This window comes from Procambarus clarkii, chromosome 64 (genome assembly GCF_040958095.1).
Source record: "Procambarus clarkii isolate CNS0578487 chromosome 64, FALCON_Pclarkii_2.0, whole genome shotgun sequence".
Taxonomy (NCBI): Eukaryota; Metazoa; Arthropoda; class Malacostraca; order Decapoda; family Cambaridae; genus Procambarus; species Procambarus clarkii.
In genome coordinates, this window is record NC_091213.1 from 4036685 (window position 1) to 4055882 (window position 19198).

General features: G+C 40.4%; 1 protein-coding gene across 11 annotated transcripts in view; it reads left to right on the top strand.

Moving 5' to 3' along the window:
- RhoGAP93B (MyTH4 and RhoGAP_KIAA1688 domain-containing protein RhoGAP93B) overlaps positions 1–19198 on the top strand; it is a 192291-nt gene that overhangs the window by 142638 nt on the left and 30455 nt on the right. For 3 of the 11 annotated variants that reach the window (XM_069309081.1, XM_069309086.1, XM_069309087.1), the window contains exons 3-5: positions 6995–7133; positions 7610–7705; positions 18236–19066. In XM_069309081.1, coding sequence (XP_069165182.1) covers positions 6995–7133; positions 7610–7705; positions 18236–19066 — 1066 coding nt within the window. Of the gene's footprint in view, positions 1–1947; positions 2294–6994; positions 7134–7609; positions 7706–18235; positions 19067–19198 lie in introns of those variants that run through there. The other 8 variants (XM_069309084.1, XM_069309085.1, XM_069309082.1 and 5 more) reach the window with 5 other exon arrangements.

Genomic DNA, 19198 nt, shown 5'->3' on the forward strand with positions numbered 1-19198 from the left:
GTGGTCTGGTCACCCAGACTGTTAGATGCTCCTGCTCGGAATCTGACATAACAATCACAGCCTAGTTGATCAGACATCATTTGGAGGTGCTTCTCAAGTTCTCTTTTGAACACAATGAGATGTCGGCGAGTTATGCCTAGTTGCCCACATCACACATGATAAAAGTTTTTGAAAGAATGATTAGGAATCAAATTTCCAGTTTATGGAACATAATGAACTTTACAACCCCGGACAACGTGGATTTAGAGCGAGAAGATCCTGTCATTTACCCAACCACTATGACAATCACAGAAGCCTTAGAGGAAAAGCAAAATCCAGATGTTGTATACACCGATTTTGTAAAGGCATTCGACAAATGTGACTATGGATTGATAGCCCATAAAATGATCGATAGGAATAACGGGAAAGTGGGGCATTGGATTTCAACTTTCTGTCAACCAGAATGCAGAGAGTGACGGTAAATCAAGTAAGATCGAGCCTAAGTGCAGTGGAAAGCTTAGCACTCCAGGGCACAGTCCTTGCACCACTGCTATTTCTCATTCTTATCTCTGATATAGACAAAAATACTAGTCACAATATTATAGAGTTATCGGTTGATGTGGTAGCTTTCTTGATAGTGGGAAGGAATGCCGCACAAAACAGGTGTGGCTTTCTCTTCTTTATTATAAAATATATAAATATCTACTGGCCACGAGCTAGCCAGCGAGAGGGTGAATGATGTGTACAGCCCTGCTGCTGTTGATGGTCTGGTCATGAACGTGTTTTCGCACTGCGGGTTGCTAACATCTGCAAGTTCGCTGATGCTGCTGTTGACTGAGATCAGATCCACTGATGAGTTGCACTCGATGAGTGAGCTCAACAACCATACGTCCAACACCGCATGGCACTCTATCATCGGCGTCCTCGACAATCTGCTTGACGAACTTCTTGGTTGTGTACCTAAGTAATATTTAAGTACAATTTATCTATAGTAGCCTCAAACAAGCTTTGAGATGTCCAACACCGTGTAGGCTACCTCGTGAATCCCATCTAGAATCTGTCAAAGCTGATTTCAGTGCACTTCACTGATTTCAGTTCAGTTTCAGTAGCTTATCTAGTCGTCTGCTGAAAAAAATAACACAGGGTACTTAACAAGAGCTGAAAAGCTGCTGGTGCTGCAGTCAATTCAACGTGGTAGGGATGATCAGGTCGTCACAGGGGCATGGGGCTGGACATGCTAGTACATGTGGTACACACTAATACACTGTAGTGTCACTGATGTCACTCACAACAGTGTCTGTTACTGATGTCACTAGTGAGGTCTCACACGGTGAGTTGCTGGCTGCTGTTCTGTAGCTGCTGTGCTGTAGATGCTGTGCTATAGATGTGATCCCACCGCTGCCACCAGTATTATAGGGTTATCGGTGGTTGTTGTAGCTTTCTTGATAGTGGGAAGGAATACCGTACAAAACAGGTGTGGCTTTCTCTTCTTTGTTATAAAATATATAAAATATCTGCTGGCCACGAGCTAGCCAGCGAGAGGGTGGATGATGTGTACAGCCCTGCTGCTGTTGATGGTCTGGTCATGAACGTGTTTTCGCACTGCGGGTTGCTAACATCTGCAAGTTCGCTGATGCTGCTGTTGACTGACATCGGATCTGCTGCCGAGTTGCAGTCAATAAGTGAGCTCAACACACATGCATCCAACAGCTTCGTGTCATCCTTTGCAGATGATATAAAAATCAGCATGAAAATGGCCACTGTAGAAGACACTGAAAAACTACAGGCAGATATAAACAATGTATTTGATTAAGCAACTGAAAAAACATGATGTTTAACGGTGATAAGTTCCAGGTGCCCCCCCGGAGTATGTATTCTGTCCCCCCAGAGTGTCTACTGTCCCCTCCCCCCGGAATGCTATACCGATCACAAGTTCTCCCAAAACACCCTTTTCTTCCTTATTCTAAGGTTTTAAGACTCAAATTGTTGCACGAGGACACAGGCCGTACTCCAGTGCCACCACAAGGAAGGCCTGGCAGCAGGACAGTGAGGCTCCTGTTGAAGGAAAATGCAGCAACAGTGAACATTACTAGCAACTTAATGTGACTTATGTGATATTAACATGTAACATTTTATGCATGGAAATATGCTAAAGTGAGAAAAGACGATATAGTGTGTGCTTAGTTGTGGGGCAGAAGAGCGCAGCGTGTGCTGTGGTGGCACCCTCGACAATAATGTCTCTGCTGTCGCTGACGGCGAAGATGGTGGCAGCGGTGCAGTGTGGCGGAGGCTCCCTCGGCTCCAGGTCCCGAAGGTCAGTCTCACCTCAGCTGTGTGTCACAGTAAAGTTTTCTGTAGAGTGTAGCCTGTTCCCTTGATTTGACTCGGCATACAAAATTCAATGTCCTAACCTAACCAACCAATCTAACCTAACCTGCCGATGTATAGAAAACTTTGATATTTGTGAGCCGTTACTTTTTATAATAGGTTGCATTTTAGACGTTGGTTAACATAACGTCTAAACTGCAACCTATTAGTTGAGAGGAAGGGTTGGTCTTACTGGCTGCTGGTAAGCACAGTTTACCCACCTGGTTCCTCAAACAAGTATCAGCACATTTATTCACATCATTGCTGAGTGTAGCATGACTTGTGTCTCCGACCCAGCACATCTGTGTCTGGTATACGTAACTTATTACAGAATTAGTGGTAATGTAAAAGTGTATCCATTGGAGGTAAGTGGCTGGTGATGAGACAAGTGTGAGGCCCCACGCTGCCACACACACTGGTCACATAACACACTTCTTTTCTCATGTCTTACTCCATTATGTATCAATATTTATGACCGAGCAATCACAGCCAGAAACTGCGATGAGTTTTTCTGCAGCTTATTTCACTTGGATTTAGGAATTATTGCATGGGCACATTGGAGATGCTTGCTCAGCTTCTCTCTCCATGTAAAGGACAGTCACAAAGGGAGCATTGGAAGTGTTTGTTGGCACAATGGGCCGATTGGTGCCTCTGCAGGTGCCCTTTCGAGGCTACCAAAACACCGCAAGACGGACGGGAGACAAAATTTTCTGGCTTAGAGGATATCGTAAAGGACGTCTGTTAGTTTTGCTCTTCCTGATTTTGCCCGCACTCTTCTTCACTATGTCCTTACTCTCCTTGACTTTGTCCACACTTCCCAAGGCTTCATCCGCACTTCTCTGGACTACGTCCACATTACTGGCCCCACCAATAATAACATTAATAGGCTCACTGGTGAATGCAGAACGAACAGTAAAAGACTTGGATGTTTGTATGACATCGTAGGACTTTTGATTGTTTTTCTGTAAGAATGTTTGGCTGCATTCAGCAGGCTGGAACCTGGCAGCCTCTAAGATAGTGTAGGACTTCTCACTGGATTCCTGTGGTACATCGATGGGCTGATTACTCTACTCCGGTCTCATATTCCCAAATATCTCGAGAAGGCAACGAGATACAGCTTCAGACGGGGGATCATTCTTAGGAGCAAAGCATGATATGAAGAGTTCTTTCCAGTCGTAATCGTCTGCAATGTCCTCATCATTATTGCTGGCTCCTGTAAAGGTTTCCTCCTCCAGAATGTAAATTAATTATATTTTAATGACTTCATATGGCTGGCTTCTCTTGGTGTTAACTTGAAAAACACCTCCAAAGGATACCTGATCAACCTGGCTGTGATTCATACACCAGACTGCGAGCAGCTGCATCAAACTGCCTGGTACCTGCCTGGTACTGTTGAGGGTACAGAATACAATCAAATGTGCCCATAGCAGGAAAACAGCATGTAAAGGATTTGGGAATAATGATGTCTGACGACCTAACGTTTAGGGAGCATAACCAAGCAAATATTGCGTCAGCCAGAAAAAGGATCAGATGGATTACGAAAACTTTCAAATCCAGGGATCCTATCACAATGGTTGTACTCTTCAAGTCACTTGTGTTGTCCCATCTTGAGTACTGCTCAGTACTCACTTCCCCCTTCAGAGCAGGAGAGATTGCTGAAAGAGAGAATACAGAGAACATTACGGCATGCATAGACGCGATAAAGCACCTAAATTATTGGGATCGTCTCAAAGCCCTCCAAATGTACCCACTAGAAAGAAGACGAGAGAGATATCAAATAATATATACGTGGAAGATACTGGAGTGCCAAGTACCAAATCTACACAGGAAAATAACAACATACTGGAGTAAACGATGTGGAAGAAAATGCAGAATAGAACCAGTGAAGAGCAGGGGTGCCATAGACACAATCAGAAAACCGGGGTTCGATCCCCCCGGCACCGGAAAAACAAATTGGCAGATCCTTCACCCTGATGCTCCTGTTACCTAGCAGTAAATAGGTACCTGGGAGTCAAGACAGCTGCTATGAGCTATTTCCTGGTGTATGTGTGTGTGGGAGAAAAGAAAAAGTTAGTAGTTAGTAACAGTTGAATGGTTGACAATTGAGAGGCGAGCCGAAAGAGCAGAGCTCAACCCCCGCAAACACAACTAGGTGGAATACAACTAGGTGAATACACACAGGCATGAGTTATGAGGAAAGGCTGCGGGAAAAATGCACCTGACAACACTGAAAGACAGAAGAGTAAGGGGAGACATGATCACTACCTACAAAATTCACAGGGGGAATTGAGAGGGTAGATAAGGATAAACTGTTTAACACTGGCGGTACGCAAACAAGGGGACACCGGTGGAAATTTAGTACCCATTCTTTCTAACAGGGATGTTAGAAAGAACTTTTTCAGTGTCAGTAGTTAACAGGTGGAATGCAATAGGCAGTGATGTGGTGGAGGCTGACTCCATACACAGTTTCAAATGTAGATTTGATAGAGCCCAGTAGGCTCAGGAATCTGTACATCAGTTAATTGACAATTGAGAGGTGGGACCAAAGAGCCAGAGCTCAACCCCTGCAAGCACAAATAGGTGAGTACACACAAATATACACAGTATATATAGTGCTCATTTATATTCCAGGTTGTATATTCATACTGGGTTCAGGGCTCTTCATTAACAGCATCACGTGCCAACTTCCAACAAAACAGTCACAGCGCACTGACCTATTTAACCTCAGAATAAGCTGTGTACCTTGAGAATAAATTGTGTATGCCAGGAGTAAACTAGAAGTTCTTCTGGTAGTAATTATGTGCGTGTGTCTGTGTGTGTGGGTGAGCAATTATGTTCATGTATGGGTGGTGGTGTTGATGCCCGAGGACAGCCCCCTCTGGCCCGAGGACAGCCCCCTCTGACCCGAGGACAGCCCCCTCTGACCCGAGGACAGCCCCCTCTGGCCCGACACGCAGCTCCCTCTGGCCCGAGGACAGCCCCTCTGGCCCGAGGACAGCCCCCTCTGGCCCGAGGACAGCCCCCTCTGGCCCGAGCACAGCCCCTCAGGAAAAACGATAAACCATGATAACTTATAGAATCTGTTCCCTCATTACTTGGTCATCTATGAAATATGGTGGCTGGTCCATGGTTGGAGGCCAGACACTTGGGGCTAGTCTCATTGAACTCTGCAGGGTGATTAGTTTAGGGCTACCTACCTATCTTGTGGCTACCTTGTGGGGGTTCTGGGAATTAAATGCCCCCGTGGCCCAGTCTCCGACCGGGCCTCCCAGTTGGTCATCTGGTCAATGAGGTTGTTGTACGTGGCTGCTCGCAGCCAGGTGTATAAATTACAGCCTGGTTGATAAGGTATTCTTTGGAGGTGTTAGGTTAGGGGTATTGTCATAGGTGGGTTGGGGTCAGTCCTATAGCCCTACAAGTCCCCATGGCACAGTGGTAAGACACTCGCCCGGCGCTTTGCGACGCTTTAGTCTGGGTTCATATCCTGGCCAGGGAGGATTGACTAGGTGCCAATCCCTAACTGTAGCCTCTGTTCACCCAGCAATAAATGGGTACCTGGTTGTTAAATGATGTGTCGGGTCGTATTCTGGGAAAAATTTTGACCTGCCCAAAATGCTATGCATGTATTATGTACATCCCATCCATAGTAACTATAGATACCGTTATATTTGGAGGACAGGTTGCAATATTGACACTTGGACAAGTTGTACAAGACACTACAGAAGGCCTATTGCCCCCATAGGAGGCATGCAGAGAGTAACCAGATGAGGAGTGTGCTATCAGAATTACATTCTCTCATCGCGTGCATATTTTATTGCATATTTTACAAAACCAATCATTCCATTAAAAATGAGACCTATTAGTTAAAATTAAAGCACTGTAATATAGATGTTTTCTGTGCATTGGTCGTGATAGATTAGGGGAGTTTCTTGGGTTTGTTTATTTCTAGTGAGGCAAAACACTTTTATTTCCTTTAGAGCTGGAGAGAATGGACAGTGGTTACAGATTCTTAGTGGGTATCAGGGAGAGGAATTGGGTGATCCTGAGTGGATATTAGGGAGAGGAATTGACTGATATTGAGTATCAAGGAGAGGAGCTGGGTAACCCTGAGTATCAGAGAGAGGAACTCTGTGATACTGAGTGGGTATCAAGTGGAATATTGATAAACATGAACTGCCCAAATGAATTCGTTGAAACTTTCAAACTATCGGAACCATTTGAAATCCCCCCCAACCCGTACTTCCTGAAGGGTGTTTACCATGAATTGTTTCACGTGGTTGTTCTGTCGTCGTGTACCCATAATTCACTTACTAGGTCTGGCAGTTTATAAGATATTTAAAGATATTTTTAGATATTAAAGATATTATATATTTTTAGATAGATTTAAAGATATTTAAAGATATTTCATAGGAGTTTATGAAAACACTTTGTGATTTGGCTGCAAATGACTGTCGTAACTAATTATTTTATTATCTAATCTTACCAAACGAATGTTGAGTAAATAGTTTTCAAAAGAAAATGATAGCCACTGTCAGACAATTAGAGAGTAGCCTATGTTTTGTCATAGTGGGCCACCCTGAGACTAGTGGCATGCAAAGGAATATTCCTGGGAAGCAAAAAATTGTCAAACTGTCTTTTTCACCAACAGGAAGAAGTTCGATGACAACCAGTGGTGGGAATTGTTTGACATCAACACATCACGGTTCTACTACTACAACGCCACATCACAGAAGACTGTGTGGCACCGACCCCAGAACTGTGACATTATTCCACTAGCCAAGCTCCAGGTTAGTTCTACAACAATTTACAAATACTGCAGGTCTATAGTACTAAATAAGCTTTCCAACTGTCAGGAAAGTAATGAGGTGACTTACATGATCAAGTAATGAAAAATGCATCTAACAGCCTGTTTGACCAGACCCAACAAGCAGGCCTGGTCAGAGACTAGACTGTAAAAACATTGATCTCAGAACCTCCTCAAGGTAAGAGAGGAGAAGGTAGGGGGTTGATAAACTTAATATGCTACCTGTTCTTGACGGTGGGAAATCAAACAAAAGTACTTTCAGTATGCTGTATATGTATTTATGACTTTTTGGTCTACCTAGTTTTGTACATTGGTTAGTTATAGTGTACTTATTTATTTGCCGATCTAAATGTACAATGTTTTATAGTAAATGGTTGTTTTCCTGAAGGTCAGTATTGCATGTATTTTGCATTCTGCATACTCAGTGGGAAAGGTATCATCACCAGTTAAATCTTGCAGCAAATCAAGCAAAATACTGAAGTAGCAGAGGACGAGGAGGGACGCAAGGTGGTGCGGGAATCCATTGGTACACAGACACCTTCCAAGGCAGGACCGGTAGGTGGACGATTTCTCTATGACAATCTCACACCTTAATCATCCACTTTATCTGAGACAGTCTTGCGTTTTTAAAGGCTTTGAGATGCGAGCCTGAGCTTGTCTGTCTTATAAGCTGCTCTAGTATTTATTTCAACAGTCTGTGTAACAGCGTGAATTGTCATGCCTTGGCCATCATCATCTTTGCTTTCGTTGTAATGATATAGATGGTGCTGTATTTTTTAATATTCTGCTTCCTTTTGTACCTTAACTGATAACAATTACAAACCATTTCATAATGCATTATTTGTTATCACAGTTATTGTATTCATCCAATCAATTGTTTGCATTTTTTTTAATTGCTTTACATACTATGAAATGCTTCCTTAAACTAATTTTTTCCTTGAATGTTATTCATTTTCTCAGCTTAATCCATAAACATATAGCCTTTTTCCTGCATCCACTGTTCAACAGACTTAATACTGCAGAAGCTTTCCTTTCATTGTTAATACCAACACGCCGAGCTATTCTCGTACAATTTTATTTACAAATATGATTATGTATTTCTGGTATATGGATGACTTTTCCTAATCTTGTTGCTTGTTCCTGAACAACATTGTTCTAGAACTGCACTGTTGTCGATCCTCAAATGGCATTCTTATGTAGTTTTTTTTTTTTGTATTCTTTCCATATTAATCAGCTTTATTTGGAGGTAATTTTCTGTCTACTATTTTCTCTTTAATTACATTGCTTTATTCTATTTTGTCATTTTTATTTTTATTAAATTAAGACACTAATATAATTTAACATTATTTGATAATTAAATTACGCACACGGTATTAGATTCTTTTGCTTTTGTCGGGAAAGGTGGACGTAGCTTAAAATACTAACCCTAGAAACTGCTATTGATTACGCACTGTTTAAACACGTACGACTAGAAATATTGTATTATGCCACTGTAAGCCTACTTGATATGCAAGTCATTTTGATTGTTATGTATCATAACTGTCACTTTTATCCTTTTTTAGTTCAGTTTATTTTTCACGTTGTTGTCAAGCAAAGATATAGAGGGCAACAGTTCACTTCATAATTGTTTGTAGTTTACACCAATATAGTAATTGCCCCTGTTGTAGACTGTATATTTTGTTATTTTTACAAAATTATTCATATTTCAATGTGAATTGGAAGCTAAATTCTCGTGTAACCTGGAAGCTAAATTCTCGTGTAAACTGGAAGTTAAATTCTCGTGTAAACTGGAGGGCTAAATTCGTGTGTAAACTGGAAGCTGAATTCTCGTGTAAATTAAAGATTGAAAATAACTTAAAGTACTGCATATTGTATATACATTAGGAATAGTTTGGATTCTGGATTCATCGAATTGTCATACAATAAACTTTAGGATTCATAATATGACAACCGACAACATATAGTAAACTTTTGTTGCTTGTAAGCAAAACCACTTGTTTACAAGAGGGCCTGACAGGGCCAGACAGCGCCCTGTCAGTAGTCCTATTCGTAGTCCTAAGGTTCCGGGTTCGATCTCCAGAGAAGGCGGAAACAAATGGGCAGAGTTTCTTTCACCATGATGGCTCTGGTCACCTAGCAGTAAATTGGTACCTGGGAGTTAGACAGCTGCTACGGGCTGCTTCTTGGGATGAGTAACATAAAGGAGGCCTGGTCGAGGACTGGGCCACGGGGATGCTAAGCCCTGAAATCATCTCAAAATAACTTCAAGATGGTAAATTCATGATAATTGAAAATGCCATGGAATGATTTATAAATAAATATGTCATCTAGGACTCACTGAACCAGAAAGTAACTGGTCCATTGAGTCAAGTATAATTTTTGTAAATAAAATACAAAAGATAAATATTTTATTAGTTTTGCTGTTAGTGAAATGTGGATTTTTTTTTATATTCTGGGAAATAAACTTCCTTATCAAAGATAGATTAACCCTTAAACCGCACAAAACATACATATACGATTTGACATAACTCAAATTTTTCAAACTTGCACAAACACACTCCAATTTTTTGTGCATAATCAACTAGACAAATGCTCCAACTTTGTCTAAGTGATCACAACGTAACTTGAAAAACTAGAGAATCAAAAATAATCTTAAAATTGAATATTAAAAACTTCAGATTTTCAAATCAGAATAAAAAGTTTCAACTATCACCAGTTGTTCATTTGGTGTTATTATTCTCTCAAAATAGCATATGATCTTCATTTCCATAAATTAGAATATAGGTTTTCAGTATACAGTACAGTAGTTTACTGTAAAAAAAAATTTCAATATGGCATTTGAAATATGCGGCAAATTTAGACCAAAAACAATTGCAACTCCAAACGTATAGGGTCTATGAAAAATCCATTCTGAAGGGATTGTAGAACAGACAGCCGAGCACACAATATGTCAAAATGGTGAAAATCAGTTATTTTCTTCATGTCATTAAAGAAATGTTAAAGAAAGAGTTAAAGAAATAGCATAAATCTTTGAAATTTTCAATTGTTGATGATTTCCCATGAAACCATCACCATTAGCACAATTTACCACGGGTCTATCCAAATACAGTACATATTTATAAGCCTTAGGTTAGGTAAGACTTTTTTGGGGGCTTGTGTGATTATAATTAAGGCATAACTTTTATTAAAAGTTTTTTTGGACCTTTTGGCCTTTTTTTTGGGTCGTTCATTCAATTTGCAATCTAGGTTATCTAGTACTGTACTGTATTGTAATAACCCTTTCACGATTTTGCCCCTTTCTAATTTTTGGTGCTACCAGTGTCTTGGCCCAAGCGCAAATTGCTTAGCGATATTTTACTTCCAGTGCATACTGCAAAGTTACTATATATGGTAAAGTGTTCATTAGGTATCTTTTTAAGCTAAAGAGTTGTACAGTACTTTATGATGGTTTTTCAAAATTCATTGAAAGCAAAATAAAGTAACAAAAAGGCGATTTAAAGTGAACTGAAATGATATTGAAAATGAGGATTACAGTCATCGGAACGTTCTGGCATTTTTTTTTTTTTAGCAAAGTGTAGGAGTCACAAAAACAATAAAGGGGTTAAGCAAATTTTTATTAATTGATTGAGGGATGCAATTTCCAGTTTTGTATACAGTACTATCAACACATTTATTAATATTCTTAAGCGTAAACACTTTAACAGGCAGAAGCTGGCATTCAGTACCCGAAACACAGGTAGGAGAGTGCATAAATACATGTGTGTACCTGTTCCCATACCCAAGTCAATTTAAGGTTCAACAGTGTGACCAAAGAGCTGGAGCTCGCCCCTTCCAAACAAATATTAATATACACAGAACCTTCAGTAGTTTCAAAGTTTCACATGACGTAGTACTGGGAAGATGGGACACCACTTGTGTACCTCTCATCCTGTAACTATAGTACTGTATACAGTACTTAATTATATGGATATATAAGGAAGTATATATTTAACCTACGGTTAATTTAGAATTGGTTACTAATACCAACACAGTAGACCACTATCACCGATACATTATACAGGTATCACTAACATTTGATACAGTATGCCAATAACACTATCAACCTCCAGCATCATTTGAGCCATGTACACAAAGACTTAATATAACAGCCACCAGAGTACTATGTACCACTAACACATCTAAAGTTGACTTGCCATTAACCCAAACTGGACTCTGAACACCCGACAGCTATAGCAGACAGGACACCCTTGACAGAGTGACAGAAGTATTGTCCAGAAGTAATTGCAGAGTACATAAAGAAACATTCTGAGGGGTCTAAACATATCAGAGGTTATATGACCAGGTTTTCTCATGGATACCAAAGAAATCTGCTGAAGTTTTAAGCAAATGTCTTACAATAATCTACAAGGTGTAACTGAAGAGAGGAAAACTACCAGACAGCTGGGAGACAGCTAATAGCATATCTATACTGTATTTAAGAAAATGATAGATAGGAGATGCTAAACAACAAGCCTGTATTTTTTTTTTTTTTTTTTTTTTTTTTTTTTTTTTTGAGATATATACAAGAGTTGTTACATTCTTGTACAGCCACTAGTACGCGTAGCGTTTCGGGCAAGTCCTTAATCCTATGGTCCCTGGAATACGATCCCCTGCCGCGAAGAATCGTTTTTTCATCCAAGTACACATTTTACTGTTGCGTTAAACAGAGGCTACAGTTAAGGAATTGCGCCCAGTAAATCCTCCCCGGCCAGGATACGAACCCATGACATAGCGCTCGCGGAACGCCAGGCGAGTGTCTTACCACTACACCACGGAGACTGCTGCAGATATAGAAAGTTGTACAAATACAATTCTTTGACAAATAAGGTACTGGATGGTAATCAGCAAGAGGCTATTGGAGTTCGTATGAGTAATTTTGTAACCAAAACTACACTGTGGGTCATCGGAAGAGAAGACATCTGATGAACCTATTAATTCTTCGACAAGATGATAATGATCAAAAAGAAAGTAATGAATGGGCTGATTGCATTTTCATGGATTTCACAAAATTTGTCAATTTGATTCTACAAAACAACTTTCTATACAAGCTTGAGAAACACATCAAAGTAACTAGAAGAATACTGAAGTGGGGTGAAAATATATGTTAAACAGATGGCAGAGAGTAATAGTGAGAGGAGAGATTGGTTATCATTCTGTTTCTAATATATGTCAGTGATTTAACTGATCTACATGACAATGTTTGCAGATGATGCAAAACTGATAAAATGAACCAGAACATGATTATTGCAGGAAGCTCTTGGAGAAACTGCAACACCACAAAGCTGGTCTGGACAATGGCTACAGTAGGCTTGTGTGACCTCAAAATATAAATAAATAAATAAAATAAAATGTTTATTCAGGTAAGGTACATACATACAAGAGATTTTACATAAATTGATAGATTTATAGATAGAGCTAGTACATACAATGCCTAAAGCCACTATTACGCAAAGCGTTTTGGGCAGGAAAAACTTTAATGACTAATACTTAATACTAAATGAGTATAAAGAATAAAAGGTGTTGAGAATAAATAAAAATAAAGATAAAAAGGGGGAAACATGGCTGAAAAAGCAGCACAAATACAAATAGGTCGACAAACAGCGTTGTTTAAGAAAACAGACATAGGTTGACAATATATTAATACAATATAATTAGAATGGGGGGCAGGGGGTTAGGATGCCTCAGCAGAGGAAGGGAAAGGAAGGGTACTATCAGGGGGAAAACACTAAGCCATTACAACTATTTAGCACTTGGAAGGGGTCAGGATAAAGATTAGGGATGGGACGGGGGTAAAAGGAACAAGAGATAACTGCTTAAAGGAGAAAATTAAAGGAATCTTGGATCAGATATAGCACATACAGTATTACCAGCTGTCTCTTTACAATGATCATGTTGTTGGAGACCCGGCAGTCACTGAAGAAGGTTGGCCACAGGCCAAGCTGCAGGAGTAGAAGAACTTTTGAAGTCATCACCATGTAATCTACAAGTAATAAACAGGTCAAACCACATTTACTCAAGTTAAAGCAGACAGAGGAGGTGGAAGTATTGCCGAGATGAAGAAAAGTGCCATTGACTGTTCGAAGTGGAAATATCACTTGTAACAGGCCCAATGAAGAAAACTCTGAAAGTGGGGAAAAAACAATTAAAATATACACAGGTGAGTATGAAGACTTAGATTGCAAATTAGGATATGTGCATAGAGGACCCGATAGTGGTTACTCAGGATCTCAAAGATGAACTAGTGGGCACAAAGTTCTAATAAGACACTGTAATTGGAGGAAAGCTGGATAATGAAATTAAGCAATATAGGGAGATCATAAATTAGCAGATGAGGGAAGTTACAATGTAATTAGAAGAATGCAAGACAGTTGAAAGTGAGTTCTGAGCAGGTGACTGTATATGGATACTTTTCAATACTCATTACACCACCCCTATAACCATTACACCACCTTGTACCCATTACACCACCCTATAACCATTACACCACCTTGTACCCATTACACCACCTTGTACCCATTACACCACCACTGGAAAAGGTGCAAAATACATGCCATTAAATGGCTCCCAGAACTGAAGGCCAAGAGCTATGAGGAGAGGTTAGAGGCATTAAATATGACAAAACTAGAAGATAGAAGGAAAAATTGAGGTGATATAAATACGTACAAAATAGTAACAGGAATCGATAAAATTGATAGGGAAGAATTCCTGAGACCTGGAACTTCAAGAACAAGAGGTCATAGATTTAAACTAACGAAACAAAGCTGCCGGAGAAATAAGAAAATTCACTTTTGCAAACAGAGTGGTAGACGGTTGGAACAAGTTAGGTGAGAAAGTGGTGGAGGCCAAAACCGTCAGTAATTTCAAAGCGTTATATGACAGAGTGCTGGGAAGACGGGACACCACGAGCCTTTACACTTGGGTAATTACACACCCTGTACCCATTACACCACTAGTACTCCTCAATATACCCTTTGTAGTCATTTATCTATCATGTGCATATCTTAAGATATGCCAGCTCTAGTATACCTTTATTGATTACTGTCATGCAAGTAAGCCATATCTAGTTAGCCAAAGTTCTAGTTGCCCACCTCACAACCCTGTTCGATAAGCCAGTGTAAGCAACTCCTCTCTTCAACGAGCCCAGCATTTGTTTTACCTTTCGATTGCTTATGTAAGCGATGCTTTGCTTTATTGCTTGCTTTACTAGCTAGTGTAGAATGCTTGCAAGTATCATTACAGCTCTCCCTCTCTCTCGTAATGTTTAGTGATGAAAACTTCATGTCTCTATGCCATAGTTCTTTGTTATTGTTTGTGGTAATAACATGAAAATAATTTGAAAATTATGAAAACTATTAAGGTTCAGCATTAAATTAGTTTACTAGATCACACAATTCTCAGTGTTCAGGGGGTACTACAATACTGTACTCTCCTCTTGAAATAGATTATATTGTGTAATGATTTCACAATAATAAATACAGATCATTTAGGAAATGAAATAATTTACAATTCCAGTAGCTGTGTTGCATGTTTCAACACGTAAGGCACTTGTAAGGCTACTATATATAAAGCATATATTTGATTTATATGATTTAATATGATTTGAAGCATTGTATGCCATTAAGATAGTCTTTATTATGGGGTGCTGTAGCCTAGTCAAGGCATGCAACGGCTATACTGTATTTTCATTATTGTGTAATTTTGGACAAATTTAATGCACTGCTTTGGTAATTACTTAGTTAATTACGAAAACAATGCATTCAATGTGTTTAAAATGACAATAATATGATGTGCATATACTTATGCCAAAAAGTGATTAGCATAATGAATAAAATATCTTTTAGAAGTGTAAATGAACACTAGTCATGAAGTTTGAAATAAAACATGAACTGCACATATAAATTAGTAAAATGATGATAATTTATTACTCTATTTGGCCTACACTTTATTTTAAAAACTTTTATGACATGAAACAAAAAAGCTAAGTATTATTGTAATGTACCATACTGTACTGTACAGCACAGTGCTGTACTGTACAGTACTGTATAGTCCCATACAGTAGTGCTGTATGTACTGTACTGTATTTCAGTGAATTAATTATCATAACTAAAGTTTTCTTGCTTAATGTGGCTATTTTCTGTGTGTTCAGGGGTACCACAATACTATACTCGCCTCTTGAAATATGGATCACTTGGTTTCACAGATGATTTACAGAAAAATGTTGATATATATACTTTTAGCTTGGGAAGTGGTGGTTATCTTCTTGAGGTTATCTTGAGATGATTTCGGGGCTTTAGTGTTGCCGCGGCCCGGTCCTCGACCAGGCCTCCACCCCCAGGAAGCAGCCCGTGACAGCTGACTAACACCCAGGTTCCTATTTACTGCTAGGTAACAGGGGCATAGGGTGAAAGAAAACTTGGCCCATTTGTTTCTGCCTCGTGCGGGAATCGAACCCGCACCGCAGAATTACGAGTCCTGCGCGCTATCCACCAGGCTACGAGGCCCGTCATCCACCAGGCTATGAGGCCCGTGGTGCTTGTAGTTATTTATCACTATGTTTAAATTGTACGTCATCACTTTAGTTAGCCGGGTTTAGTTGTGTAGCATTACACTTGGAGGTGGGGGGGGGGGGGATATTTTCAGTAGAGATTTAACAAATGTAACACAATCTTGTGTCATGGCATCGTATGTGTTGCTTCATGTAGAAGCAAGAGATACGAACTTGTAATTATATTAATATTTGTACTTTTGATAGTACATTATCTGAAGTGTTTGTTTATACACAAGGAGGCAACAAATCCACAAGGGCCGTGATGAGGGTTTGAACCTACGCATGGAATGTTCCCAGCTGAACCTCGGTCAACTGTGCCACAACATGGTTAAAAGAATTGCAACCTGGAGTGCTACTGCCCTCACTAGGATCCCAAAGCTTCTCCGAAGCCCAATCGGGGTTTCATACAATTCCCCCCATGCACCCGGGCTCTGTCAACCAAATGTTCTACTTCTATGCCCTTACTTCAACACATACAGAAATCACAATAGCGTGATATCAGATGAACAAATCCACGAGGCCCGTGATGAGGGTTCGAATCTACGCACGGAATATATCATTTGATATTTCACGTTATTGTAATTTCTGTGTGTATTGAAGTAAGGGCATAGAGGTAGAACATTTGGTTGACAGAACTTGGGTGCATGGGGGGAATTGTGTGAAAACTCCGATTGGGTTTTGAAGAAGCTTCGGGATCCTAATGAGGGCAGTATAGCACTCCAGGTTGCAATTCTTTTAACCATGTCGTGGCACAGTTTACTGAGGTTCAGCTGGGAACATCCCGTGCACAGGTTCAAACCCTCATCATGGCCCTTGTGGATTTGTTCATTTGATATATCACGCTATTGTGATTTGTGTGTGTAATAATAATAATAATTTTTTATTCAAAAGAAGGTGTGTACAAAGAACATAGAATAATGTACAAGTGCAGGGACAGGACTTACTAACAGGACTTCCTAGCTTTAGTTACACACATACTAATGTACCCATTATTAATAATGCAAAGCATTGCAGGCAAAGTTGTGTTAGTACCATTTACTACAGTTGAAAATTAAGTTTGATGTTTGATAAAGGCAGATGTACATAAAATTCACACAGACGTCACAATAGTGTGATATATCAAATGAACACATCCACAAGAACCTTGGTGAGGGTTCGAACCTACTCATGGTCTATTCCCAGACGCGCCTTAGTCAACTGTACCACCATGTGGTGGTACATATAGCTGACTACATTGTACTTTGAGCTAACTACAGAATATTCCACACTGAGTATTTTTTAGCTAATTCTATATAGTAAATTCACAAAATGACCAGTGAAAACTGTCATTAACTGCATTATATTCCTGTACAATACTTGTAATCTGTATCTCCTTTATCATAAGGATAAAATAATTGTTATGTGGTACCCACAGCTTTACGCCATTCATGCTTTGTACAGTGGGAAGATATTAGGAGAAGAACTTCGTCAGTAATTTATTTTATGTCTCTGTTTCTACCAACGTGGTTACCTTATCTTACCTTGCAATGATTTTGGGGCTCAACGTCCCCGTGGTCCGGTCCCCGACCAGGCCTCCTGGTAGATCCAAGATAAAATTATCCCAAATATTGTCATCTTGATCTTGTGTTCACGATGAGAAACATTTAATATATTATAAACATTTCACAAACAACCACAGACACTTAAGCTGCCATACGGGAGCCAGTCGGCCGAGCGGACAGCACGCTGGACTTGTGATCCTGTGGTCCTGGGTTCGATCCCAGGCGCCGGCGAGAAACAATGGGCAGAATTTCTTTCACCCTATGCCCCTGTTACCTAGCAGTAAAATGGGTACCTGGGTGTTAGTCAGCTGTCACAGGCTGCTTCCTGGGGGTGGAGGCCTGGTCGAGGACCGGGCCGCGGGGACACTAAAGCCCCAAAATCATCTCAAGATCTCAAGATCTCAAGATACGTGTCTCATATCAAACAAAGACACAATGTAGCATTATAATGAGGAAAAGATGATTTGAGAAAAATTATTATACTGCAAGATCCTAGATATGGCTTAGTGGTAGAAAGCTGAAGATAAATTTTTCCTTTTAGATAAAAGCTTCTTTTCCAGGATACAAATGTTTTGCTCACAGTACTGTACTGTACTTAGAATACAGATATGTAGTGGCTCTTCTGTAGAGAAAGTAACTATCATACCCAGTTGTGATGAAGTTTTAACACATTATGCTAAAATATTAAAAATGGGACCTCTACGCTTTTGTACTGTACTGCACTTTCTAACTAATTTTACACTTTAAAATTTGTAGGCGCTTTTGGGATTTTCTTTTAGTTTTCTTTTATGTTGATTTATTTCTTTTTTAACGTTATATTACTAATTGTGGCTTTTTAATTTTGTCTTATGCTTATTTTTTGTTTAGCTTATGTAATTTTGTTTTTTATGTTGTGTTACTGACTTTGGCTCTCCTGGGTGGCGGTTGTTGGTTGTGTTGGTGATGGGTCCTAACCAGCAGCTTGCCCTGACCCTCCCTGCGGCTGTGACTTCCCATCCCTCTCTCGGCCTCCAGCTCCACTGCACAACTCCCAGCAAGAATGGTCCACTCCCCACCGGCCGAGCATCTCCCAAAAATATTCCGCCACAAACTTTCCAAGTATCTTCTAACAGTGGTTCAACCTTTTCACCTAAAGTATCTCCCAGTAGCTCATTATCATCATCACGATCATCTCTCAGTATGGTTCCAAGTCCAGGGTCACTTCAAAGATGTCACAGTACTCTTCTTGGGAGAAGAGGAACAAGGGGGTCGCTACCGGGGATAGGCAGTGGGACAAGAGGGTTGGTAACGGGGCTTGGTATTGGCTCTCGGAGATCTCAGCCAGGAAGTGGGAGTGGAATGCGGGAACTTGGGGTTGAGAGTGGATCTTCACGGGGACAGCAGCGGTGGTCAGGTGGTGTGTCACACTCACGCTCCTCTGGCCTGGGATCATTGCAGAAGAAAGAAGGTGGGCCAGAGGGTCTCTCATTTCCGCACTCATTATCAAAGAGGGTGATCAGCTCTACGACACAGACGTCCCCAGTGCCCTCTCCACGACCCTCTCGAAGATCCTCGGCCCACAGTGCCCCCACCTCCAGTGTGGCAGGTGGAGTAGGAAGTGGTAGTACTGGTGGTAGTGGGGGCAGTAGTAATCACCACCACCACCACCATCGACACACTGGTTCATGTTCACACCACCATCACCACCACAGTGATGCAAATGGAGAGACAGGTGGAGGCAGAAGGGTGCGGCGAAGCTCTCAGTCCTCACAGGGATCTTCATTCTCCTATTCTCGGCCTTACAAACAGGTTAGATTAACTTTACTGTTAACAGCTAACTTTACTGTGTACTGGTTCAGGTTGTTTATATTATACAATAACAAAAGAAATGTTCGTAAAACAGGTAAATATGCCAACTGGAAATGTTATCCATTATACATC